The sequence below is a fragment of the Halichoerus grypus genome, chromosome 15 (genome assembly GCF_964656455.1).
Source record: "Halichoerus grypus chromosome 15, mHalGry1.hap1.1, whole genome shotgun sequence".
NCBI lineage: Eukaryota > Metazoa > Chordata > Mammalia > Carnivora > Phocidae > Halichoerus > Halichoerus grypus.
In genome coordinates this window covers 51567982-51592973 of record NC_135726.1, presented here as the reverse complement: position 1 = coordinate 51592973, position 24992 = coordinate 51567982, and the positions used below count along the sequence as shown (strand labels likewise).

Below are 24992 nucleotides of genomic sequence, written 5' to 3'. Positions count from 1 at the left end.
TTGGCTTCGCGGAGGCCGCGCCCCCGAAGGCAGGGCCGGCGGGCATTTGGAATGGGGTATCCTTTCCCTCTTTCAGCCTGTGCCGCTCTACAACGAAATGATTTGAGTCGAATCCGTTTTCTTCTTCTCTCCATAATCGTGAATATCTGCCCCGTATGGTCCTGAAAAGACCTTGAACTACTACGCAATGCTTCTACCCCACCTCTGCGCTGGGCTGGGCGGGTCGCTATGGTAACAGGCCACGCCCCCCACAGGTTGGGCTTGCGCAGGCGCCGACGGAAGTGAGCCGCAGGAAACGGAAGTCCCGCCTGTCGCTCTGTCTTCAGAGGCGGCAGCAACGCGGAGAAGACGGCGCTGATCTGGGACCGCAGGCACTATCACCATGTGAGGCCGGGCTAGGCTTTGGCGGCGGGAGTGGGGGTGAGGACGTAAATGTGGCCGCTTACCGGTGGTGCGCAGAGGCGGGGCGAGGGCAGAGATTGTAAGGGTAAAGTACGCATCTTTCTCCTGACGAGTTTGAGGACGGGCATGGGGCCTTTGACGGGTCCTGAGTTCGAGTGAGAAGGCAGCTTTACCAGTTAATGGGCTGGGATTTCCCAGATAAATAGTCTTACTGAAATGGATTTTAAGGGGAAGGAAAGAACCTGGGAAAGGGGAATGCGGAGTTTTAGAAATAACGGTTTGAAGTACGGGACTTATCCGGACCATTTGAGCTGGAGACGGTTGGCTTTCCACCTCATTCGCGACTTTTTCGGCTCACGAGTCACCGAAATGATTTTCCTGATTTATGTATTCACTCAGCAAGTATTTATTTATCGCTCCCGTATGGGGCACTGCTTTAGACACGTGGGATACATCAGTGAATACCACCCCCGCCCCATAAGAAAAAAAACTCCCCTGCTGCAGCTTATGGGGTGGGAAAAGGCAGGCAATGAATACACTGATAATAAACATGTAAAACATAATGTTAGGTGACCAGAGCTGTGAGTAAGGAAACAATAGAGCAGGGTAAAAACAATGGGGAATGCCAGTTTTGAGAGAGAGTAACTTAATAACCAGTGCAGGACACACTGAGAAGGCAACAGTTGAGCAAAGACCTGAAGAGCGGGAGAACCACAAAGATACCTGGGGAGGTATCCAGACAGAGGGAAAGCAAATGGAGAGGCCCAAGGTGAAAGTTTGCCTAATATCTTAAAGGACCACCTAGGAGGCCACTGGCTGGAACAGAGGGATGGACAGATGCAGGGCATTGTAAAAACTTTGGATTTTACTTTTTACACGGAGATGGGAGCCATGGGAGGGTTTCAGAGCATGAGAAGATATGACTTAGGTTTGATACAACCTCTGGGACTCCTCTGGAGAATAGACCCGTCGGGGAGCATGGGCAGAGGCAGGGAGACAAATAAGCCTCTTAGGAGAGAGGTGATGGAGGTTTAGGCCATGGTAAGAAATGGTGAGATTCTGGGTATATTTTAGAGGCAGATGACAGGATTTGCTGACAGATGGAATGCAGGATGTGAGAGAGAGGAGTCAAGTTGGTATCAGAATTTTTGCTCAAGGAACTAGAAGGATGGAGATGAGGAAGGCTGTGGATGGAGTAGGTTGGGGTGGTTGGGAGATCTGGAGCTCAACTGAGGATGTGTAAGGTTGGAAACATCTATTAAGCATCCAAGTGGTGATGCCAAGCGAGAGGGCCTGAGCAGGAGGGTGGATGTGTTGGGGAAGGGTTGGGGAGACACCCAAGTGCAAGGCCACGTGACCACGCACGCTCCAGCGCTGGGCCCTCTCACCTGTGGGTTCCATGCTTGCCCACTCAGGAGCCTCCTCAACAAGCCCAAGAGTGAGATGACCCCAGAGGAGCTGCAGAAGCGGGAAGAAGAAGAGTTCAACACAGGTCCGCTCTCTGTGCTCACGCAGTCAGTCAAGAACAACACCCAGGTGCTCATCAACTGCCGCAACAACAAGAAGCTCCTGGGCCGCGTGAAGGCCTTCGACAGGTGAGTGCCTGGGTCCTGGAAGGTGTTCTGTCCAAGCCTGGAGATGTGGTCCTAGCTCCAGTGTGAGGAGCCTGAATACAAGGTTTTCAGAGTCCTGGGGCATAAGCGCCTTCAGACCTCAAGGTGTGACAGTATCTTGTGGTCCCTCCAGCTGTGCAGTACAGTAGTGCTGGGCATGTGCTTGGGAGCCAGGCTTCCTGGATTCATTTTCCAGCTCTGCCTCTTAGCAGCCAGGCGACCTTCAGCAGGTAACTTTATCTCTTCCATACAGTGGCACTAGTTCTGGTGGTTGCTGAGATTCAGTGACTTAATACATTTGACGTGTAATAAAGTCATTAGAAGTACAGCATCTGGCACACAGGAAGCTCTTAATCAGTTTTTGCAGTTACAACATAGAGTACCCATGCCCAGTACTTTTTTTTAGGCTCCAGAGACACAGCAGTGACTAAAACAAAGATGGGTCCTATACTTAAGAGAGCTTATGCCGTAGGTAGGGAAGCTGACAGCAAGCACATAAATAACTTGTCATAAGAAATGTAAAGCCAAGGGCGCCTGGGTGACTCAGTTGGTGGGCATCTGCTTTCAATCCTGGGGTCCTGGGATTGAGCCCCACGTCAGGTTCTCTGCTCAGTGGGGAGTCTGCTTCTCCCTCTCCCTCTGCCCAGACCTTGCTCGCTCTCTATTTTGAGTGAATAAAATCTTTAAAAAAAAAAGGAAAGAAAAGCCAAGTAGGAGTATGGAGTGCTGGGAAGGAGGTGCTGTCCTAAACTGGAACGCAAGAGGCAATGATAGGAAGAGGCAATGATGAACAGACCTAAATACGATGAAGGAGCAAGCTAGGGTCCGAGTGTTTTGGCCAGAGGGAACAGCAAGTGGTTATTCCTCTCTGGGCCTCAGTTTCCTTGTCTGCAAAACAGGCATCATAAAAATACCCCTCGTAGGGTGCCTGGGTGGCTCAGTCGTTAAGGGTCTGCCTTTGGCTCAGGTCATGATCCCAGGGTCCTGGGATCGAGTCCCACATTGGGCTCCCTGCTCGGCCGGAAGCCCGCTTCTCCCTCTCCCACTCCCCCTGCTTGTGTTCCTGCTCTCACTATCTCTCTGTCAAATAAATAAATAAAATCTTAAAAAAAAAAAAAGAAAATACCCCTCGTAGGACAGTTGTGAGGGTTAAGTATTTCTGTAGGAAGAGTACTTGGCTCAGTAGCTAAGATGATAAATGCTCAGTAAACATATAACCTGCAGCCTTCAGTTAGCATTTGGGAAATAGTGTGGCGAAGCGTAAGTCCACAATGTTTTTGCCACAAGCTGTTATGTGACCAGGAATAAGTCTTTGCACTGTGAGGCTCAGTTTCTTCTCAAGAATGAGAATGAGAGGGGCACCTGGGTGGCTCAGTAGTTAAGCGTCTGCCTTCGGCTCAGGTCATGATCCCGGTGTCCTGGGATCGAGCCCCACATCAGGCTCCCTGCTCAGCGGGAAGCCTGCTTCTCCCTCTCCCACTCCCCCTGCTTGTGTTCCCTCTCTCGCTGTGTCTTTCTCTGTCAAATAAATAAATAAATCTTTAAAAAAAAAAAAAAGAATGAGAACAAGAACAGGAAGTGCCGAGCCCACAGAGGCAGATAGACCTGGATTTGAACACGGGATCTGCCACTTCCAAAATGTCATCCCACTGTACCCGGTGTCCTGCTCTGGAAGCTGGAGGTGACACCAGTGTTTACCTCCTGGGGGTGAGATGCAGTGAGGATTGCTGGCTTCGTGCTTAGGAGAGGGGCGTGGGCACTTAGTAAGAGCACAGTTAAGTGGTGGTTTATTCGTGTGTGTGTGTGTGTGTGTGTATACACATTTTCTGTAAGATTTATTTTATTTAATTTGGGGGGGAGGGGCAGAGGGAGAGAGAGCTTCAAGCCGACTCTGCACTGAGTATGGAGCCGGAGGCGGGGCTCGATCTCATGATCTGAGATCATGACCCAAGCTGAAACCAAGAGTCAGCCGCTCAACCAACTGCGCCACCCAGGCGCCTCCCCCCCCACACACACACACACTTTTTTTTTAAGGTGATTCTTTCCTTTTCCCCTAGCTGCTGCTTCTTGCCGCCACATCAGCCTCCCACCTCTCCACCCTACCCAGCCTCCCACCCTAATATGTATCCTGCCACATTTGACTCTCACACACATCCAGGGGCTCCTCTGTGGTGTTAGCTAACAGCTTTTTTGAGGTTTAATTGACATGTCATCATATCATAAATTTAATTTTTTTTTTTAAGATTTTATTTATATATTTGACAGAGAGAGGCAAAGCGAGAGAAGGAACACAAGCAGGGGGAGTGGGAGAGAGAGAAGCAGGCTTCCCGCCGAGCAGGGAGCCCGATGCGGGACTTGATCCCAGGACCCCGGGATCATGACCTGAGCCGAAGGCAGATGCTTAACCATCTGAGCCACCCAGGCGCCCCTTAATTGTTTTTAAGATTGAATCTTTCATGTGCTGCTCTTCTGCATCTTGTTTTTCACACTGTGTCAGTGGTCTGAGAACATCCCTGCAGGTCCGCTAAAGCATTCTTTTTTTTTTTTTTTAAAGATATTATTTATTTATTTGAGAGAGAGAGCATGAGAGGGGGGAGCGGGAGAGGGAGAAGCAGACTCCCTGCCGAGCAGGGAGCCCGATGCGGGACTCGATCCCGGGACTCCAGGATCATGACCTGAGCCGAAGGCAGTCGCTTAACCAACTGAGCCACCCAGGCGCCCTCCGCTAAAGCATTCTTAACCCCCTTACTTACTGTATTAATTATGTTACTTTCTTGGGTGAGCAGTGCATGCAATTGAGACAAAATTCAAAAGAAACAAAAGCACCCAATGAAGAGCAAGTCTCTGCTCCCTGCCCACCAGTGGCCCTCTCCAGGAATCCCTCCATGGCGAATTCCTTAGGTCTGTCTCCTTACGTGACATCAGACCAACAGACGGAGGAGGGTGCTTTTCTTTATTTTTAAATCACTGCTAAGGGCACATCACACAGTTTTAGACCTCGGCTTTTTCACTTAACAGTATGTCTTGGAAATGTTTCTATACTGGTACGCTACTTTTTTTTTTTTTAACTTATTTTTCTCTGAATTGCTAATGTATTCATAGGATTCCAAAAACAGTAATAGCAGTCTGATGAAAACTTTCCATCTAGCCTGTCCCCAGTCTACCCAGGTCACCCCACCACCCCCTGTCTCTGCATGTCTTCCAGGATTCTGTATTGTACAAGCAAGTGGGGGCTATCAATGCTTCTCCTACCCGCCTTCTTCCCCTCAAGAGAATCACTTTCCTCGAATACTTGGCATTTGTCACTCAATAGCTTCTTGTGGATATTACTCCATAGCAAGGCACAGAGCTTCCCTGCTCTTAACTATTTTCTGTTTTTCTTGCCACTCGGTAACATTTCCTTCTATCCTTCTGTCCCTTCGCCTGGCTTTAATTTTTCTTCGTAGCAGGTAACGTAATCTGACAAGTGTTTCAGGTCAGTCTGTTGACTTGCTTAGCATTCTCTCCTCACTAGAATGCAGACCCCATCAGGGCAGGGTTATCCTCTGTTTGCTTCTTTGCTGTATTCATTGCAAGTGCTTGTGGAGTGAGTTAATCCATCCTGTCCTCATATGCGTCCACCTGGCACCCTGAGGAGACAGGGACCAAGCAGGACTGTAGTGGAGGCGTCGTGTACCCGCATAGGCCCCAGGGGCCTCTGGTTCCGCAGAGAGAAGCAGCTCCCCTGCTGATGCCTTCAGAAGTACTTGGAATTAAGAAACACAGACACATTTTGCTTACCTTTACCTTGGACCAGGGCCCTGTTCTAAGTCTTTACAAGAATGCCGTGTTGATTGAGCTTCACAGCAGCCCTATGGGGGCACTGGGAATGGCTCCATTTTAGAGAGCAGGACATTGGGGCCCAGAGGGGTGAAGTTTTTTGCCCAAGCCTCAACCTGAGGACTGGCGGAGGTGGTATGGGAGCCCCAGCTGTCCTGGTCCTGGGTCTGTGGGTGCTGCTGGAAGAGGGGCGGACGGAAGGCTCCCCCCTCACTCCCGGTGCCTCCCCCCGCCCCAGGCACTGCAACATGGTGCTGGAGAATGTGAAGGAGATGTGGACTGAGGTCCCCAAGAGCGGCAAGGGCAAGAAGAAGTCCAAGCCAGTCAACAAGGACCGCTACATCTCCAAGATGTTCCTGCGCGGGGACTCGGTCATCGTGGTCCTGCGGAACCCGCTCATCGCCGGCAAGTAGGGGCCTCCTCTCCACCATCAGAATTCCCGCCCTCATCTTGCGAAGACCTGCCCTTTGTAATGGGAATAATAAAGTCCTGTGTTTTTTCTAGTGGCATCTGTCTGTTCCCAGAGCCTTGCGAGCAGGGCAGACTTGGGGAAGGGAGGCAGCTGGGTGTGGGGCCGGGTGCTGGGGTCAGGACCTCTCTGCCCCTCCCAGGCCTCACTTTCCCCATCTGTGAAGCGAATGGGTTGGATACAGAGAGCTCCCTTTCCTTTCCTAATCTTTTCTAGCTTCTCTTCATCACTGTGTCTCTCTCTTGCATCTCTCTCTCTTCCCGCCCTCTGTCCCTCTCTCAGTAAGTTGAGGTCTAGCTCAGAACTTCTTGCAGTCTTTTTCTCCATTTGTTCAGTCAGGAAACAGCCCCCCAAGTGCCTCCTCTCTGCCAGGTCTGTGTTGCAGTGTTGCTGGGGGCCCGGCAGCACCCAGGAGAGCCCTGACCAGCCCTCACTGAGAGGAGGAGGAGGAGGATCTAGTTAGAGTGGCCAGTACCCAAATACTGGTAGCGATTGCGGCTAACACCTGCCGAGCTGTTAGGGTGCCAGCCCCTAGCCTCTGTGCTGATCAGACTTCCTCTCAGCCACCGTGAGCAGACACTGTGAATGATGACCTCCATTTCCGGAGGAGGGAACTGAGGTACAAAGAGGGGCAAGCACTTCCCCGGGGCTACCCAGCCAGGAAGTGGTGATGATATAATTCAACTTAACTCCACCCTGCGCCGGAGCCTGGGGCTTAACCCCGAGCTCCACTGGCCTCAAATTACAGCTTCATTACCCCTGGGAGAAATTCTCTGACTAATGTGGGGAGATAGAGGTGGGAAAGGAGGAGGCTGGCTTATTGGGGGGGGATAAGGAAGATCCTGGTCTTGCTCTGATGCGCACACATTGTGCTCTCCCCACCCATGTCTCTGTGTCCTGTCTCCGCTTGCATCTCTTACTCTGTTCTCCAGATAAGACCAAACACCAGGTGGGTGCAGGAGTTTGCAGGCCTCAGATCAGGATAAAATGAGATGTTTGATACACTGAGTTGCGGAAGGCACATCCTGAGTCATTCCATGAGTCCATTAGTGACAGAGCAAGGGACCCTGTAGGAGGAGAAGGCTTGACACAGGGCGACAGCTGTGAGGTGATAAAGGTGCACGCTTACTGAGTGGCCCACATCTAATGGGAACAGTCATCTGGTGGGTAGATACCAGAGCCATCCCATCTTACAGGTGAGACAGCTGAGGCCCAGAGAGGGTAAGTGACTTGCCCAGGGTCACTCAGGAAATAATGGAGCCAAGTTATCCGTAATGTGGGGGCAATGGTGCTGCTGCAGGAGATAGTCCTGCCCCGCTCCCCGCCCCTGCAAGCATTCAGTTCTTGTGCAGGAGCTGAGACAGCACAAGCACTGGAATCAGTCCTGGCTTCAGATCCCTGCCCTGCCTCCCCCTTCTTGTTGACCTAGCCTCCCCAAGAAGTGGGAATTGGTTTTCCCTGCCCTGCGGGCTGGCAGCAGAAATTCCAGCCTCAGGCACCCTGCTTGGCATCAGTCTGAATTTCCTCACGTCTTCGCCCACCCCTGCCTAAATGGTTTCTAATCACCTCTTCCTTCATTGCGTGAAAGCGAAAGCAGAGATTGCAGGAAAAGCATGCACCGTGCACCAGGAACTACCCTAAGAATAACTCACCGGAATCTTGCAACCATAGGATGTAGACACCATCATTATACCCATTTTTCCAGAAGTGGGAACTGAAGCACAGAGAAGTTGGGAATTTCTCCCAAGTCACACAGCTAATAAGTACCCAAACTAAGTTTGGACCAGGCTGGTTTCTGCAGTCTTATTATTCCTACACTACCTTTTAGAGAAGCAACCCTCAGAAAATGTTTGGCACATACACATAATTTTAATTGCATACACTGTAAATAGTTAAGTATCAGGAGATCACATGAACAATCCCAATAGGGGTTTCTCTTAGGCATGGGGGACAGTGGTGGCATAGCGTCCGTGTTCTTGTGGCAACACATGGCTGAAGAGATTGCAAGGCCGCCACGGGCAGGCAGCCCACCTCTCGTTTCTCCTGATGGCCTGGCCAAGATGATTCTCCCACCCACCTCCCATACACAAAAATACATGCTTGATTTACAAGGCCCGTGCCTTAGAGCACCCCCCCAAACCCATGAGGGGGGCCCAGCACAACCCCATGCTTGAAGGACTCTCCTCAGGGGCTATGGGGCCCATCTGTCCAGGGGGCTGGGGACCCTAAGGAAAACAACACCCGGGTACTAACTGAATCTAAGTGTAGATCTGAGTCAGGGATGGATTTAGGAGCGAGAGTCTTGTGTGTGTACAGGTGGTCCAGGCTGTCAGCTTCTCCCCAGTTCTCCCAGTTCCTCTGAGTCCTGCCCTGAATGGCTCCTGTTTAGTCTACACACCAATTCCTCCTTTCTGCCCCCCCCCACCCAGTGCTGCCCCATATTTCTCTTTCCATCTCTCACCTCTCCTGTGAGCTCCAGGGCCTTTTCCCCAGCCTGACGTGTCCCAAGAGCACTCCTGGCTCTCCCCACCCTGAACCCCATCTCCCTCTCTTGCCATCATCCCAAACCTAGGAGTCTTCCTTGCCTTCTCTTGCTGCACTTCCCTCGTGCGAAAGGGTGGCAAATCCTCAGTTCTACCTTTAGCAGAGCAGCACCAGTCCGACCACTTCACACCCCTCCAACCACTTCACACCCCTCCGCAGCTGCCTCTCCTGCCCCCCCAGTAATCTGTTCCATCACATGGCACCGTCTGTTCCTGTCTTTTCCTCGGGCAGCACCAAGCTTTTCCGCCCTTGCAGATGCTGTTCCTTCTGCCTAGAATCTTCTTCCCAAAGCGGTCTCCTTCACCTCTTGCAGGCATGGGCTTCAGTGTCACCTCCTCAGAGATGCCCTCCTGGACCGCCCTAGGCTCCCTTCTAATTTTTCCTCATTAGCCATTCCACAGTGTGTGTCTAACGTGATGTTCTGTCTTTGCTGCCCCCCCAATTGTGAACTGTGAACTCTAGGAGAACAGGGACCTTGTTTCCCCCCTCCCACCGCACCCCAGTTTCTCCAGCGCCCTCCACACTGGGCCTGGTACACAGTAGGCGCTCAATAAATACGTGCGATCTCGAATGGACACAGGATCCCCGCTGCCTAGCAGTAACTTTCCGAGACCCGGCTGGCCTCATCCCCAGGCCCTGGGAGGGTCCCCAAGGACAGGGCGCGGTCAGGGGCGACCCGGCAGGGGCCTGAGCTCGAGGGCAGGGTCCCGGAGGCGCGCTCGGGCGGCTGGCGCTGCTCTTCCCCGAGGCTGTGGCGCAGGCGACGGCGGTGCCAGCAGCGGCGGATCTCCGACTGCACCTGCAATGCGACGGGGCTCAGAACGGTCCCTGCGCTCCCGGCCGTTCCCTGCGCGGCCGCCAGAGGGCGCGGGCGGCGAGCCGGCGCTGTCCCTACCTCCTTGTTGATGAAGCAGTACAGGACGCTGACCAGGAAGCCCTGCCGGGAGGAGGCACGGGGGTTAAATCGAGAGTGGGGGCAGGATCGCAGACACCCCCTGAGTGAGCTTGGACCCTTAGCAGATCCAAACCACCTCGGCTGCCGCCACCCTGGTCCGAGACCATTTCAATCACCCTCTCCCTGGCCCCCCCTTTGCCCTCCCAGGTTTGCTGAGCAATAAGAGGGTTAACAGGCGACCCTGGAGGTGGGCTGCCTAGATATGAGAACCGCTTCCCCACTTCCTGACCCACTTGGGCAAGGGCTTATCCCCTCTGTGCCTCAGTTTCTGGACCCCATCTGGAAAATGGGGTCATAATAGAGTGGTGGTTGTGAGAATTGAGGTAATATGCAAGAAGCTGGAGTGCCTGGCACGTAGGGTTAAACTTTATTCTTAAGCTTGTTATAACTTTGTTATATATATTACATATTATTAATAAATTAATTTTAAGAATTATCTTTAAGTATACATTTTACATATAAACTTTTATAAAATATAATTACTAATAAATTACTTGATAATACAAATCAGTTATTTATGTTAAAATCTTACAAATCTTATTATTAATTTCCATGATCCTGTTAAAAATCTAACTCTGGGGGCGCCTGGGTGGCTCAGTCATTAAGCGTCTGCCTTCGGCTCGGGTCATGATCCCAGGGTCCTGGGATTGAGCCCTGCATCGGGCTCCCTGCTCCGCGGGAAGCCTGCTTCTCCCTCTCCCGCTCCCCCTGCTTGTGTTCCCTCTCTCGCTGTGTCTCTCTCTGTCAAATAAATAAATCTTTAAAAAAAAAAAAATCTAACTCTGATCACATCCCTCTGCTCCCGTGGCTCCCAGCTCCCTCAGGGAAAAGCCAAGGTACTCACTTGGCCCAAGGATCTGCCCAGGTACCTCACCTCTTTGTCCTATCTCCCCCTTGCTCCCTCTGGCTCCCACCGCCTAAAGCATGTTGGATATCAGGGATCTTGCACTTGATATTTCTCTTCCTGGAACATTTCCCCCAAATATCTGCCTGGCTTGTTCCCTCACCTCCAGGTCTCTGCTCCAGTGTCTTCTCAGTGAGGCCTTTACCCCCTGTCTACAGCTCTATATCTTGTCTGCTCTCTTCCCCCCACGCCCCAGCTTCTAGGCACATCTCTCCATCTGACACTCTGTTCATTTTATTTACATAGCATGTTTAGCATCTGTCTCTCCCACTAGAGGGTAGGGACCATTTGGTTCTTGGCCCAGAATAGTGCTTGGTACACAGTAAGGGCTCAGTACATTTCTGCTGAATTTAATGAATGAACAGCCTTGTGAGGTGAGATTAGTATTGTTCCAACTTAGAGATGAGGAAACTGAGGCCCGACAAGGAAAAGCAGTATGGCGACTAGGGTCTGGCAGGCAAGTGCAGGGTTGGCCTTAAATTTTGGAGTGCCTCCTTACATTTTGCACTGTAAGCACCTCATTTACCTCACCCTAGGTGAAGGCCACAGAGCTGCGAAGTGGCAGAACCTGAACTTGGCCCTAGCCCTACCCGGGCTGCAAAGCCCTCCATCTTCACTAGGAGGCAGTCTGCTGAGGCTGCCTGGTCTGTTCCCTTGCTCCCTGCTGCCTCCCCAGCTCAGGACAGAGCTAGCTCAGTGTTTTGCGCAGAAATGTACGAATGAACATGTGAACATGTTCACACCCCATTCAGTGCCCGCATCAGTGGACAATTGTAGACCCCCTGCCCCTCTGGGGAAGAGGGCCCCAGGACGAAGGGTGTAGCCCTTGCACCCCGCCTTAGTGCCTTAGCACCTGGAATGAGCTGAGGAAGATCTCAAAGCCGAGCTTGACGAAGCGCAGGGCACCCCGGGCCTGTTCCTCTGTTACCGGAGCAAACACCACCTCGTGGACGCCCAGCAGGGGCACCAGCGTCAGCGTGGAGCGAGCCAGCCTGAGGGTAGAGGGTGGCAGTGGTCCCGCAGCCCCAGGTCCTCCATTTTGCACCCTGCCCCTTTCCCTCCATCCCGGCCCGGCTCCCTCACCTCAGGCGGTAGTCCGGGCAGCGCAGCTGTCGCGTCCTCAGCTTGGACACAAGGATGCCAAGAATGCGAATAAAGATGAGAAAGTTAATCTGCAGGGAGAGATAGAGGCTGAGCCAGCCCCATCTTGTCCTGGGGGACAGAGGGTGGCGCCCCGTTTCCCAGGGTGGGAAATTCCAGAGGGTGGCCTGGAGGACTCAGGATTGGCCGTACCAAGATGGTCATGAGGATGGGGGTGCGTATGATCCACCAAATGGCCTTGACATCATTCCGCTCCCAGCACCTGGGGAGAGGGGGAGTAGAGCTAAGAGAAAAACCCCTGGATTCAGAGATCACGCACCCTCTCTCGCCAGCTCCGCCCACTCTCCTTAATGCCACACTCACGTTCCTTTAAAGCCCCGCCCTGCTACTATCCAGGCCCCGCCCCATCTCGCCCCCTTCCAGAGCACAATCTTTCTTAGCTCCCCATTCCTTTAGATCCCACCCACCCCTTCCCAGACCCTACGTGCCCTCCGCACCTCCCCACCTTTCCATCACAACCCGCCCGAGTCCCTCAAAGCTCCGCCCGCCTCCCAGGCCCCACCCCAGACCCCAAGACTCACTGCGTGTTCTCGTACAGGTACCTGACGATCACCCAGGGAATGACGAAAAACGCGGGGGCCCCTGTGCAGACCCCGACCCCGCCCCCCACCCCGCCGCAGCTGTCAGCGCGCGCATGGGCCCTGCCAGGCCCAAGACCCCCGGAATTTCCCCCGCCGCCGGGGTGGGGAGGCAGAAGCCCAGAGAGGGGAGGAGACCCCCTGAGATAGACCGGCAGGGGAGTCGAGGGAGTGGAGGCGCGCCGGATTGGGCAGGGGACAGGGTCGGGGCTCACCCCAGCCGAGAAGCAGGTAGCAGCGAAAGTGGCCCCCCTCGGAACCTCCCACAAGCACCAAGAGACTGTGTAGGTAGACACCCTCCACCAGCAGCCAAGTGTAGTTGGCACCCACGCAGTACTGGGTCACGATCTGGGCCGTGCGGCAGGCAGCTAGGTCCTAGGGGGTGGCCGGACAGGGGGAGGGGGCAGTCAGGGCCTCCAGGGTGTCCCCAAGCCGTCCTTCCACCTCCATTTCCTGCCGTCCACTTCCCGCTCTGCATCACTAGAGGATGGTGTCTGTGATTGATTTCTCTCTTCTGTTCTCTTCCCTCTGTGAGCTGTCCCGCTTTTACCTCTTTAACAATTGGTATCTTCCATCTTGCTATCAGTTTCCCCCACCCCAGGGCCCCCAAATATGGCCTCTCCCACTCCATCGCCTTCTAAAAATTGAACTCAACTACTTCACCTGTCAAAAAGTTTCTCCCACCCCATCACCCTTGTCCAGCCAGCACAGGGACTCCCCCACCCCATAGCTTCTTCACAATCGACATGGCCCAACTGGCTACCTGAAAGTTTTTCTCCCCTGGGCCCCCAGCCTCTAGCCTCCCCCACCTTAGTTTCGCAGTAACAACAAATTGGTATCTACCAAATCCCCTCCCATCCTGCCACGCCCCACCTCCAGCAGGGGACTCTCTCATTGGTGGAGAAGTCCAGGGACAGGTGAGATAATGAGAGCTAAGCAAGGGAAAAATCTCACAGAGGAGGTGATGGGGTGGGTGATGGAGGAGGCTGAGTTGGGAGGGCCCCTCTCCAAATGTGTTTGGAGAGGTCAAGAGAGATAAACTGTTGATAGTGTAGAAAGTAGTAAATGGACTGGGAACTTCTTGGCCCCACCAGAGGAGGCAGAATCCCAATTTGAGAAAGAGAAGGATGCTGCTCACCAGGTTCCACAGGACAGGGGCCTGGTCCCCAGGGTAGGGGCCAGGTGGAGGTAGCAAACGGTCTCGGGTGAGGATGGCCGCCGCCCGCAGCATGGAAGATGTGAACAGGTTGATGTGGATGTAGTTGCGAGTGCAGCGCAGCCTCCTAGGGGATTGGGGATGCAGTCTGGGGACCCCTGGATACCTGCCCTTGGCCACACAGATCCCCTTAAGTCACCTCCCCGCCCTTCCCACAGAACCACCATTAGATGCTTGTCACTAGTGAAGCCTGACCACCCCATCTTACTGGGCAAACTGAGGCCCAGGCTCTGCAGCTGTGACTCAAGGCTGGAGGTCTCACCTGAAGAAACTTAAGATGAGCAGGGCTAGCAGCAGTGTGGCCAGGGACAGGGAGTAGCCCACGGTGTACATGACCTGCATCCGCTCCAAAATCAGCTTTTGATCCTAGGTCGGGGTAAGGGGGTGCAGGACGGTAGGAGGACACAGGAACACAGTTCAATGCTTCCCCTCCCAGGACCAGAAAGGGACCCTGCTTTTTGTTCCTGCCTAGCATCCCAGTTTTCTCTTGGGGATCCAACTACCCTTGCTTGACTGGGGCTGACTGGCTGATTCCACCCCTCAGTCCAGGGCCGAGCATGTGACCAGCCAATCAGAGCATTCTATATAACCCCCTACACACACAGAGACACACACATACACAGTGATTAGTGCAGGGTGGAGGCATGGCCCAAGGTATCAGTCCTGGGACATTACATTAGAGCTATTAAGAACACAGTTCAGTCTCCCCACAGTCTTGCTTGGTTGGTAGGATGTGAGCCTGGTGCTAATTAATGAGGACCACACTTTCCATCCCACAGAAAAGATGAGCGCAGCACAGAGAAAAACAAAGTCATGGTGTGGTGAGAGACAAAAAGACTCCCAACAACATCATTTGAGCACCTAGATCCAGCTGTGCCTGAAGCTGTTACCTTATACTTTTCAATCACAGAAGTCAATACATTTCTCGTTTTTTCTCCACCCAACAAGTTTAAGTTGGGTTTTATCACTTGGAACCTAGAGTCTTGAATAGTACAAGGGGTTTTATTTATTTATTTATTTTTTTAGTACAAGGGGTTTTAGGCTCGGCCTGAGGCGGCTGCCTTTTCATCTCTCCCTGCACATCCTGACCTGAATCCCTCACTGCTTCTTACCTGAAAGACCCCATTCTTTTCTGGGTTCTCACACTGCGAATGATCTCTCCAAGATCCCCATTGGCCATCACTGCCACACTGGCGGAGGACAAAGCCTGTAGCCACTGTGGGGGAAACAAAGGAGGGGGTCAGAGGCACAGAGAATAAAACAGAAAGACAAAAGTAAGACAAAGGCAGGGGCACCTGGGTGGCTCAGTCGTTAAGCGTCTGCCTTCGGCCCAGGTCATGATCCCAGAGTCCTGGGATCGAGTCCTGGGATCAAGTCCCGGATCGGGCTCCCTGCTCCGCGGGAAGCCTGCTTCTCCCTCTCCCACTCCCCCTGCTTGTTTTCCTGCTCTCGCTAACTTTTTCTCTGTCAAATAAATAAATAAAAAAATTTTTTTAAAGATTTTATTTATTTATGTGACAGACACAGCGAAAGAGGGAACACAAGCAAGGGGGAGTGGGAGAGGGAGAAGCAGGCTTCCCACCAAGCAGGGAGCCCGATCCGGGACTCGATCCCAGGATCCTGGGATCATGACCCGAGCCGAAGGCAGACGCTTAACGACTGAGCCACCCAGGCGCCCCAATAAATAAAATCTTAAAAAAAAAATAAGACAAAGGTAGAGATAGCCAAAGTGATGTGATGATAATAAACCCTTGTGTATTAATTAAATTAATATTCATAACAAGCCTATAAAAATGGTACTATTATCAACCCCACCTTACAGAAGAGGAAGCTGAGGCATAAAGAAGTTAAATAAGTTGCTCTAGGCCAAATAGCTAGTTAGGACAGGCAGACCAAGACGCCCAGAGGAAATAAGAACGCTGTGGTCCTCAGAGAGATACAGAGACAGAGAAGGGGTATTAAGTGACAGAGCCAGGGTTGGTCAGGCAGGAGGAGACACTCAGCCGGACAGAGAGGAGCAGGAGATCAAGTGTGAGATCAAGATAAAGCGAACTCTGGGGAGTGTTGTCTGGGGCAGGGCTAGGAGCTACTTTTGTCAGGGGAGGGCCCGGGGTCCGGGGGGCACCTCACCATGACGGTGCCAGGGCAGGTACCAGGGGCAGGACGCACGGGCAGTGTCGTTGGGGGCAGCGTAGTCCCAGCAGACGTACATATCGAAGGACGCGTTACAGGCGAGGCCTGGGGTGGGCGTGGGGGCCAGACGTCGGGTGGACAGACCGCACACAGCCCAAGGCTTCTCCGCAAGCGCTGCTCTGGCCCCGCCCACCGGGGGTGGTCCAGTCCCCGACTCTGCCACAGCCCCTCCCACCAGACCCCAGGCCCCGCCCCACCCGCCGTCCACTACAGGCTCCACCCGCCTGATGCAGCCCCGCCCTTTCGAGCTTCTGCCCCGGCCTCTCCCACTAATCCAAGTTACGTCCCAGTTCCCACCCCCACCCCACCCCCGGCCCCGCGCGCTCAGGTCTAGGTCCGTCCCACCGAGGCCAAGCAACACCCAGGCCTCTCCCGACCCAGCCCACCTCTACCCCAGACTTCCTCAGGCCCCGTCTGTCAGTCCTAGCCCCCCCTCAAGCACACCCCTCTCAACCCTAGTCCTTCCCGTGCCCCCAGGCCCCGCTCCCCAGTCACACCTGCCGGGGGGTCCAAGGCTTCCAGCGTCTCTTGGCACTCTCTGCGGTACCGTTCCCAGCGCTGGTACAGCTCCTCCGCCGTCTGCCCGACAGAGCCTGTCTATGGAAAGAGAGGAGGGAGGACCCCCCACACACACACACCTCGACCGATCCCCGCTCCCAGGCAGCACGGTTTGTGTAGAAACACCCTACAGAGACTTGAAGAGGCTGCCCTGTTTTGTCCGGGAGTCTTGGGTAACTTAGAAACCTCTTCTAGGTCTCGAGGGGTGCCTAGACCAGGGGAGTTGCTGTGGGGGGCTGAAAACCTTCAGGAAAATTAGGGAAAGAGTGGCTGGAAATCATCAGGAGGATTTGAGAGGGAAAGAAGCGAGACTGGAAACAACTTGAATCTGGACAGGCGGGGCAGTCTTAAAATTCTCTCTGCAGCGGGGGAAGCCTTAAAACTGTCCCCAGACCTCCCTCCTAGCCTTGAACCCCTGTGGCTCCTGGGGTCCTCACCTCCGCCCTCCGGAGCAGCGGCCCCCACCACGAGAGCAGCAGTAGCAGCCGCCAAGGCGGACAGTTCGGCATCGTGAGGGCGGCGGGGCATGGGGGGCGAAGGGTCTGGTCTAGTAGGGGCAGTCCGGCCTGGAGGGTCAGGGCGCAGAGTCAGGAGCCTCGGCCCTCCGCCTCCAGCCCCGGGCGCCACCCGCTCTGAGATTCAAACAGGCGGACTAGGAGGCAGTGGCCCCCCTCCGCCCCCACCAGTGATGACTTGTGGGGTGGGGGAAGAGTGGGCGAGGCCGAGATCCAGCACGTGATTCCCAGGCCCGCCCCCAACTGTTGCTGGGGCAGCGGTGGTGGAAGGGGGGTGTTTGCTGAGGGCGCGGTTGCCCTTAGAGCTGCTCTGGGCGGAAGCGCTAATGTCACCCGCAGTCTAGACATAGAGATTCTGGGGAATCTGGGGACTGCCTTGGAGAGGTAAGCGTCGGGCATGGAGCTTGAAATGACCCTCAGAGTTCCCGCTTTACCGGCCCAGAGGGTCTTCAAATGGCAACTAGGATCCCGACCTTAAAAAACTTGCCCGCTGTAGATGAAGCCCAGAGTCAATGGAACAACCCTCTCCCTAGGGACCAGAGAGGAGTCAGATCCTGGGCTTAGGTTTGCAGGGGCCCAGATGCCTGAAAATGGGTCTAACCCCAATCCTCCCCCCACAGCACCGTGTGGGGAAAGGGGGAAGCAGAGAAGATCTCAGATGGAGCCCCAGAAATGGGCGAAACAGAAATATAGAGACTGAGAGACATACAGACTAAGCAGAATGAGACACACAGCAAGAGACCAGAGAGGAAAAGACAGATAAAAATGTGGGCTAGGAGACAAAGAGGGGACAGAGACATGGAGAGAGACACAGAGAATGGGGCAAGGAGAGATAAAGGGACAGAAACAGAGCCATCCAGAGGCTAAACAGAGATCGGGAGACATGGAGACAGAGCTACGGAGAGACAGGGGGACAGGAGGATAGAGAGCGAGGGCACAGAGAGACAGAGACAAAGAGACAAAGGCATGAGCTAAGAAACAGAGAAAGAGGGACCCAGAGGCTTGAGTAGGACATGGGGGCGGGGGAATGGGCTGGGATTGGGAAAGCCCTCACCTGTCCCCAGATCTGCTCTCGATCACTCACTCCAGCAGCTGTCGCCTCCACGGCCTCCGCCTGAGCTCTGGAAGAGGTGACGGCCTGGGGTGGTGGGAGAGGGCGGGGCCAGGGAGCAGAAGGGGGAGCTGTGGGGCAGAGACCCAGCGGGGGGTGGCGGCCAGTGGCGCGCAAGGATCAGAGTCACCCAGTCACGTGGAAGAGCAGTCACGGAGCCAGGGTCACAGGCTCTCACACGGTCCCACCCATCCCACCCAGCCGTGGCGCACAGCCGCGGTCACACTCCCCACACAGGCTGACAGTCATCCACAGTGACACAGCCGTGGGCCCGGACTGCAGGCAACTCCACTCACAGAGCAACACAATCACGGCTTCCCACAGTTCTCGTGATGCCGTGTCAGCCGCCCAGTCACTAGGTCTCGTCTCCCCACTGGCCTGCGGTCACCCCTGGGTCCCCAGCATCACTCAGCACCAGCTTGGGCATCGAGCAGAGGCTGGAAGAATGACCGTCGATGACATGCACACGCCGATACGCAGTCCCTCACGCAGTCATGTAACCCTTGACCCGCCACCACCTGCGGGGCCACACACAAGGTCACGCAACCATACCCATCCACACTCTCGCAGTTCACACGGTCGCCTGAGCCCACAGTCACACCCCGACAGCACACCTTCCCCAACTGTCAATAAGGCACACGCTCTCAGGGTGTCATGTCGTCACACCGTCACCCTTACATGGTCACACCCAGTGCCATGGTGGTAGGGACACACGACTCTGCTCCTCGTCCTCACCCGCACTCACAAGTCCCACAGAGTCACAGACACATCGCGCGCCACCGTGCCACCAGCACGGAGTCCCGCACGCCCCACGGACGCACAGAGGATCACACACCGTCATGCCGCAATCACGCACAAACCCGCAGCCTCACAGGGTCTCGCGGTCACGGGCACCACTGAATCACACACCTTCCCGCAGTCTCCACTTCTAGTCTCTTTCTTTGCTCTAAAATATGGGGAACGGGGAGCGTCTGTACATGAGGGGGAAGCCTTCGCAACCGAGTCCCGGTTCTCGATGTTCGCATCCCCAGTAATATAAACCAAACCACGGATTCATGCACATTAGTCAACTTGTAACACTCAGGAGCATATACTCCCCTGGGACCTAGGGGATAAGTGGGGCAGAGGTGAATGTGCCCACTTGGCAGAGGAGAAACTGAGGCCCCGAGGCCCCAACAGGGGCAGGGAGACTGGGGGATGCAAGGTCCAGCACCAGGAGCTGGAAGGAGACAAGTCTGGGAGGGGGGTAACGGGGGGGGGGGGGTCCTGGCTCCCTGGCCTCCAGCTGGCCTCCCTGCTCTCTGCCCCAAATTCCTGGCGCTCTCTGGGTCCTGGGAAAGGCTCAGTTCATGGAGTGGAGAGGGAGAGGGGTCTGAGATAGCCCAGCACCTCGGGGAGAGGCTGGGCTTGGGAGGGAGTCTCTCCTTGGCCCCAAGAGAGCCTGGGGGGGGCACTCAGCTAGGGCTGGGAAGGTGGGGGGAGGCTGGGAAGGGGGAGGGAGAGACCGGGGAAGGGGGAAGCGGTGGAGAGGAATTGAGGTGGTGAGAGAGACAGGAAGAGAAACCAAGGGCCCAGAGAGACCAGAGACAGACAGGAAGAGATGGAGACGAGAGAGACCAAGAGAGACAGACAGAGAGGAAGAGGCCGAAAGAGACAGAGACATAGAAGTACACACACAGAGAGAGTGACAGAGAGAGACAGACAGAGGGAGAGATTGAAAGAGACAGAGACATAGAAGAACACACACAGAGGGGCGCCTGGGTGGCTCAGTTGTTGAGCGTCTGCCTTTGGCTCAGGTCATGATCCCAGGGTCCTGGGATCGAGCCCCGCATCGGGCTCCCTGCTCTGTGGGAAGCCTGCTTCTCCCTCTCCCACTCCTCCTGCTTGTGATCCCTCTCTCACTGTGTCTCTCTCTGTCAAGTAAGTAATAAATAAAATCTTTAAAAAAAAGAAGAAGAAGAAGAACACACACAAAGACAGAGACAGAGAGAGGAAGAGATCGAAAGAGACAGAGAAAGATACACAGAGAGACAGAGAAAGACAGAGAGAGACACAGAGACAATGAGAGAGAGAGATAGAGAGAGATAGGGGAGGAGGGTAGGGACAGAGCACAGTCCACGTTGAGAGGAAGACAGGGGGATGGAGGGAGAGAAAGCCTGAACAATGGGCGCTGAGGAGAGGCGAGCTAGCCAGGACTCCGCTGTGGCTCAGAGGTCCTCACCCATCCCTGCGGGGGGACCCCCGGGTGAGAACCCAGCACAAGGTGCACAGGAGGGTGGTGCCTGGGTCCCTCATGGCCCTCTGCACACCGAAGCCCTCTCCTGGGTCCTCTGCAGTCTCCCAGGGTCTGGGGAGGGGGCAGCAGGGACACATGCGCGCGTGCACACACACACACACACACACACACACACACAAGCACACAGCCCTCTCTGAATCCCAGACCTCAGTTCTCCGGGTCTCTCTCTCTCTCTTTCCCATCTTTTATTTTTTTTAAAGATTTTATTTATTTATTTGACAGAGAGAGAGAGACAGCGAGAGAGGGAACACAAGCAGGGGGAGGGGGAGAGGGAGAAGCAGGCTTCCTGCCGAGCAGGGAGCCCGATTGGGGGGGGGGGGGTGGCGGCGCTCGATCCCAGGACCCTGGGATCATGACCTGAGCTGAAGGCAGACACTTAACGACTGAGCCACCCAGGCGCCCCTCTCTTTCCCATCTTTAACCTTTCCCCTTTCTCTTCCCCTTGTCATCTGTCAGCGCTCAGGGTGTCTGTCTCTGTTTCTCTCTCTCCATTGCCTCGGGTCCTGGATCTTTGCGGGGCGCTGTTGTCGCCCCACCCCCCAGCAAGGAGCAGGCAGTGCCCCCCAAGGGAAGGAGCTGGAAGGCCTGTGCCTGCCCCGCTGGGGCTGTGGCCAAGCCGAGCCTGTGGGGAGCAGGCAGGGGGCCCGGAGTGCCAGCAGATGGTACAGGAGAAATGAGGCAGAGAGAGATGGGGAGAGGGGCACCCCATGGGGACCAAGGCCAGAAATGGAAGGCTGAGGTGGCCCCCCTGAGATTCAGGACTGAAGATAGATGAGGCCTGAAAGACAGAGACCCACAGAGACATACACTTCGCGCGCACACACAAATAGGATCCAGAGAAAGCAGGAACCCAGAGACAGAAAAGAGGCAGAGATCCAGAGACAGGGGCCTCAAGAGACAAACACAAACATGGGATCCAAGCGAGAGACAGAGACAAAGACCCAAAGAGAGACCAAGACGTAGAAACATGAAACCCAGAGAGAGACAGAGACATGGAGAAGCATAGAGCCGGGAAACAGGAAAGAACAGAGACAGAGACCCACAGAGATGAGACCAGAGAGACAGAGACCCAGAGACAGGTATCCAGAGAAAGAGACAGACACAGGGATGAAGAGATGGTCCAGAGAGAGAGATTTGGAATGCAGACAGATGGGGATGGGGGTAAACTCTCCCAAAGACACAGTCAGAGATGAGGCAAAGATGCCCAGCACCCCTCGCCCTCTTCCGGGAGGGAGGGGGTGCTCCCCCCACAGCCTGCAGCTCGTTTCCATAGCGACCTCCCCAGATCCTGAGGGCAAATATTGTCCTGGCTAGAAGCAGTGGGGCTGTGTTGACATAATCTCCTGCTGGTGGGGTGGGGGCTCCAGGGGCCCAAGAGGCCGGGCTGGGGGGCAGGAGAGCAGAGGGGCTCTCAGCCAGGGCCCTGCAGATAGCTCCAACTTCCCCCCCACCTCCCCAAAGCAAGGTGTAATCCTCACAGCCCCAGGAAAAGGAGCTGAGAGTTCCAAACTGCAGCCCTCGCTGCCCCCTGGTGGTGGCGGGCCAGCCCTGAAGCTCCTTTCCTAGCATCAAGAAGAGTAGGCTGGTCTGGGCATTTTCCTCCAGGTTTCTAGAATCTTCCCCCACAGCTCCTGCTCTGGTCCAGGGTCCCTCTGTCCCCAGTCATACCCCCCTTTTTTTTCCACCTGCAACCCCCCCTCCCATAGGACAGCTAGGCAGCCAGAGTGATGATGCTAAAGCACAAACTGCCCCCATCCCTCTCTAGCTTAGAACCTGCCATGGCTCCCCAGTGCCCTCAGGAGCAAGCTCGGGCTCCCCTCCACGGCCTCCAAGGCCCTTGCTGAGCTCCCCAGCCTTCTCTCTGAGAAGTCCCAGCTCTTCAGACCCTTCCCGGGCCCTCGTCCTTTGTTCTAGCAATATTCTCTGCCTCAAGTGCCTCCACCCAATTTTTGTTTTGTTTCCCAAGCCTGCCTCAAAGTTAGCTCACTCACTCATTCATCCATTCAACCAATAACTACTTCCTCTCCCGGACTCTGAGCTCTGTGAGGACAGGATCCCGGCTCTCTCAGTGGCTTGTGGGACCCCAGCATCACCCAGAGCAGGGTTCGGCCCAGAGCAGGGTTCTATTCATTTTACTGGGTACTTATTATGTATCAGACCCTGGACTCAGCAATGCTGGGGGTCCCAGGGGCCCAGCCCTCCTGCCCAGCCCAGTCATAGACCCAAATAGAGAGACAAACTAACAGAAGGAGAGGGAGAAAGAGAAACACAAAGAAAGAAGAAAGAATCAGGAAGATAGGGGAAATAAAGCTGATGGAAAAACAGAATGTAGGATCAGAAGTAGGAGTAGCAGAGAAGGGAGGTCACTTGCTCAAGGTGCCATAGCTCGTAAGTGATGTAACCCATTTCCAGAGACATAAAGGGAGACAGAGAGAGAAGAGAGAGAAGTGGCCCAGAGAAGGAAACCTAGAGGCAGAGAGAAAAGAGGAAGCCAGACTGGGAGTCCTGCCCTGCCACCCCAGCGCAGAGCTCCCTCTTCCCCATTCCCCTCCTCCCCACTTCCAGGCTTTTGACATCTCCCTGCAAAAGCACTTGTAATAAAACTAGCTCCATTAGCTGTACCCAAAAGCCACAGTGCTGAGCACTTGACAGGCCTGAGCTCACTGAACCTGCTCTTCTCCCCTGGGAAGTGGGTGCTGGAATGGCTCTCATTTTGCAGAGAAGCAAGCTGTTGGGCCAAGGTCACTGAGCTCACATGGATCCTGACCCCTGGAGGGCAAGGACTGACTCATCTTTGTGTGTCACCCCCTCCCACCCCCCAAATACACACATACACACACACACACACACACAAGCACACAACTCACCTGGCTGAACTCCTCTCCCTGTGGCTCCACACCCCTCCCCCAACACACAGAGCTTGCAGGATCTGAACTCTTTGTTTCTATCAATAACACAGCCAGCTGTGATCAAAGAATGATAATGGCCCACATCTACTTTGCCCATCACTTTGAACTCATTATTGACCTTGGTGCCTTTCACAGTAGGTGTTCCCTGAGAAATGGATGGGAGCTGCTAGCATTTATAGGTGCCTATGTGTGCCTGCTACTGTACTCATGTGTGATTTACATCTGTGGCCTCACTGGGGCTCACGGAGGATACAGTAACAAACTACGAGCATCTCCCCACATCTTCGAGGCCCTACAGGATCTGGTGGGTCCATCACCTCCCTGACCTCATCTACCTCCTGCTCTCCTCTCCCTCATCAGGCTTCTTGTTGCCCCAGGAATATGCCACACTCATATCTATCTCAGGATCTTTGCACCTACTGATTTCTCTCCCTAGAAAGCTTCCCCCCCCCAACTTCATGCGTGATTGCTTCCTTGTCATTCACATTTCAGCTCAAATGTCACCTCCTCAGAGAGACCTTCCCTTACCAGCTCCGTGCCTGTTTCTTCATCTGTAAAACGGTGGTGAAAATAGGGCTCGTGGTGAAGATAACTGGGTGTTTGGCATGTAGTAGGTGCTCAATAAATGTTAGTTATTATTAGTTAATTGTTTTGTGTATGGTGGCTTACCTCTTCTGTCACCCTGCAAGATCAATGAGAACAAACTCTGGCACTGACTTGGTTACTACTGAAACTCCAGCACCTAGCACAGAGCTTGACACACTCTAGATGCTCAGGAAACATTTTTGTTACTCCTTTTAAAATCAGTAAACATTTTTTTAAAGCTTTTACTTATTTATTTGACAGAGAGAGAGCAGGAAAGCACAAGCAGGGGGACCGGCAGGTGGAGGGAGAGGGAGAAGCAGGCTCCCCGCTGAGCAGGGAGCCCGATGTACGGACTCGATCCCAGGACCCTGGAATCATGACCTCAGCTGAAGGCAGGTGCTTAACAACTGAGCCGCCCTGGCGCCCCAGTAAACATTTTTGAATGAATGAGAGACATAGGCACAATATGACCGCCCACGTTTCAAACGTGGAAACTGAGGCTCAGGGTCACAACCAGAAACTGGTGGAGTCAAGATTTAAACTCAGGTCCATCCGTTTCCAAAGCCCAGGGCTTTCACGGTCTGCTTGTGTGTCCTGTAAATCTCTTCCCGCTTTGGGCTCTCTTCTCCTTCCTATACAACATGGTCTGGTCAAGATTAGGTGCTGACCCTCAGTGGGGACTGGGGGAAGGTGATCCACTATTCTTTAAATCCATTGTCGGGTTTTCTCTCCTCCCCTCCTCCCCCAACATCAGAGCCAGCTCCGACTGACACTGCCAGCCTTCCCCGCGTCACAGCTGGGCCTATGTCAAAACCCGGACTGGATAATGAAGTTGCGGGAGATGAGGGCTGTCGGAGAGGAACCAAGGGACCGCGGATAAAAAAGAGGAAGGAAAGGCTGGGGAGCGATATCAGACTTAAACCCGGGGGTGGAGTTTACCCTAAAAGAAGGCAGGGTCAAGGGCCCTGGGCGAAGTACCATAGCTCTCGGATACCTCGCGGGCGGTGCCAAAGGCTCTGCGGGCAGGAATAGAACTTTCGCTCCCGCAGGATTCTGGAGGTGGAGCTAAGGGCCTGGGGGCGGGCCGCCATCTAATAAACAAGGACTCTAAGAATTAGAGTTCGAGGGCGGAGCTAGTGGATATCTAGGCAGATTTGAGGCTCT

The 24992-nt window shown here is 54.3% G+C and overlaps 2 protein-coding genes across 2 annotated transcripts; one reads left to right on the top strand and one right to left on the bottom strand.

Moving 5' to 3' along the window:
• Positions 1-235: 235 nt before the first annotated feature.
• SNRPD2 (small nuclear ribonucleoprotein D2 polypeptide) lies at positions 236-6337 on the top strand. The gene is made up of 3 exons (XM_036091530.1): positions 236-384; positions 1818-1997; positions 6073-6337. Coding segments are annotated over exons 1-3 (357 nt in total). The 5' UTR covers positions 236-382; the 3' UTR covers positions 6248-6337.
• Positions 6338-8427: 2090 nt separating this feature from the next.
• Positions 8428-18879, bottom strand: GIPR (gastric inhibitory polypeptide receptor). Its single transcript, XM_078063493.1, has 16 exons — positions 18874-18879; positions 18527-18661; positions 17982-18065; positions 16850-16978; positions 16352-16451; positions 15792-15899; positions 14774-14877; positions 13924-14027; positions 13584-13728; positions 12661-12820; positions 12389-12449; positions 12000-12069; positions 11790-11878; positions 11560-11698; positions 9743-9784; positions 8428-9646 (listed from the first exon to the last, which is right to left on the bottom strand). The coding sequence occupies exons 1-16, from the start codon at positions 18877-18879 to the stop codon at positions 9440-9442; spliced, it is 1683 nt and encodes a 560-aa protein (XP_077919619.1). The 3' UTR covers positions 8428-9439.
• Between the last annotated feature and the right edge of the window lie 6113 nt (positions 18880-24992).

What these genes read in the sequence shown, in the direction of transcription:
- GIPR (XM_078063493.1), bottom strand. An exon ending in CGCTGCTCCGGAGGGCGGAG is followed by an intron (nt 16,452 to 16,849) that starts GTGAGGACCCCA and finishes CTCTTTCCATAG; the next exon opens with ACAGGCTCTGTCGGGCAGAC. An exon ending in TGCCCGGACTACCGCCTGAG is followed by an intron (nt 11,699 to 11,789) that starts GTGAGGGAGCCG and finishes CTCTACCCTCAG; the next exon opens with GCTGGCTCGCTCCACGCTGA.
- SNRPD2 (XM_036091530.1), top strand. An exon ending in CGCGTGAAGGCCTTCGACAG is followed by an intron (nt 1,998 to 6,072) that starts GTGAGTGCCTGG and finishes CCCCCGCCCCAG; the next exon opens with GCACTGCAACATGGTGCTGG.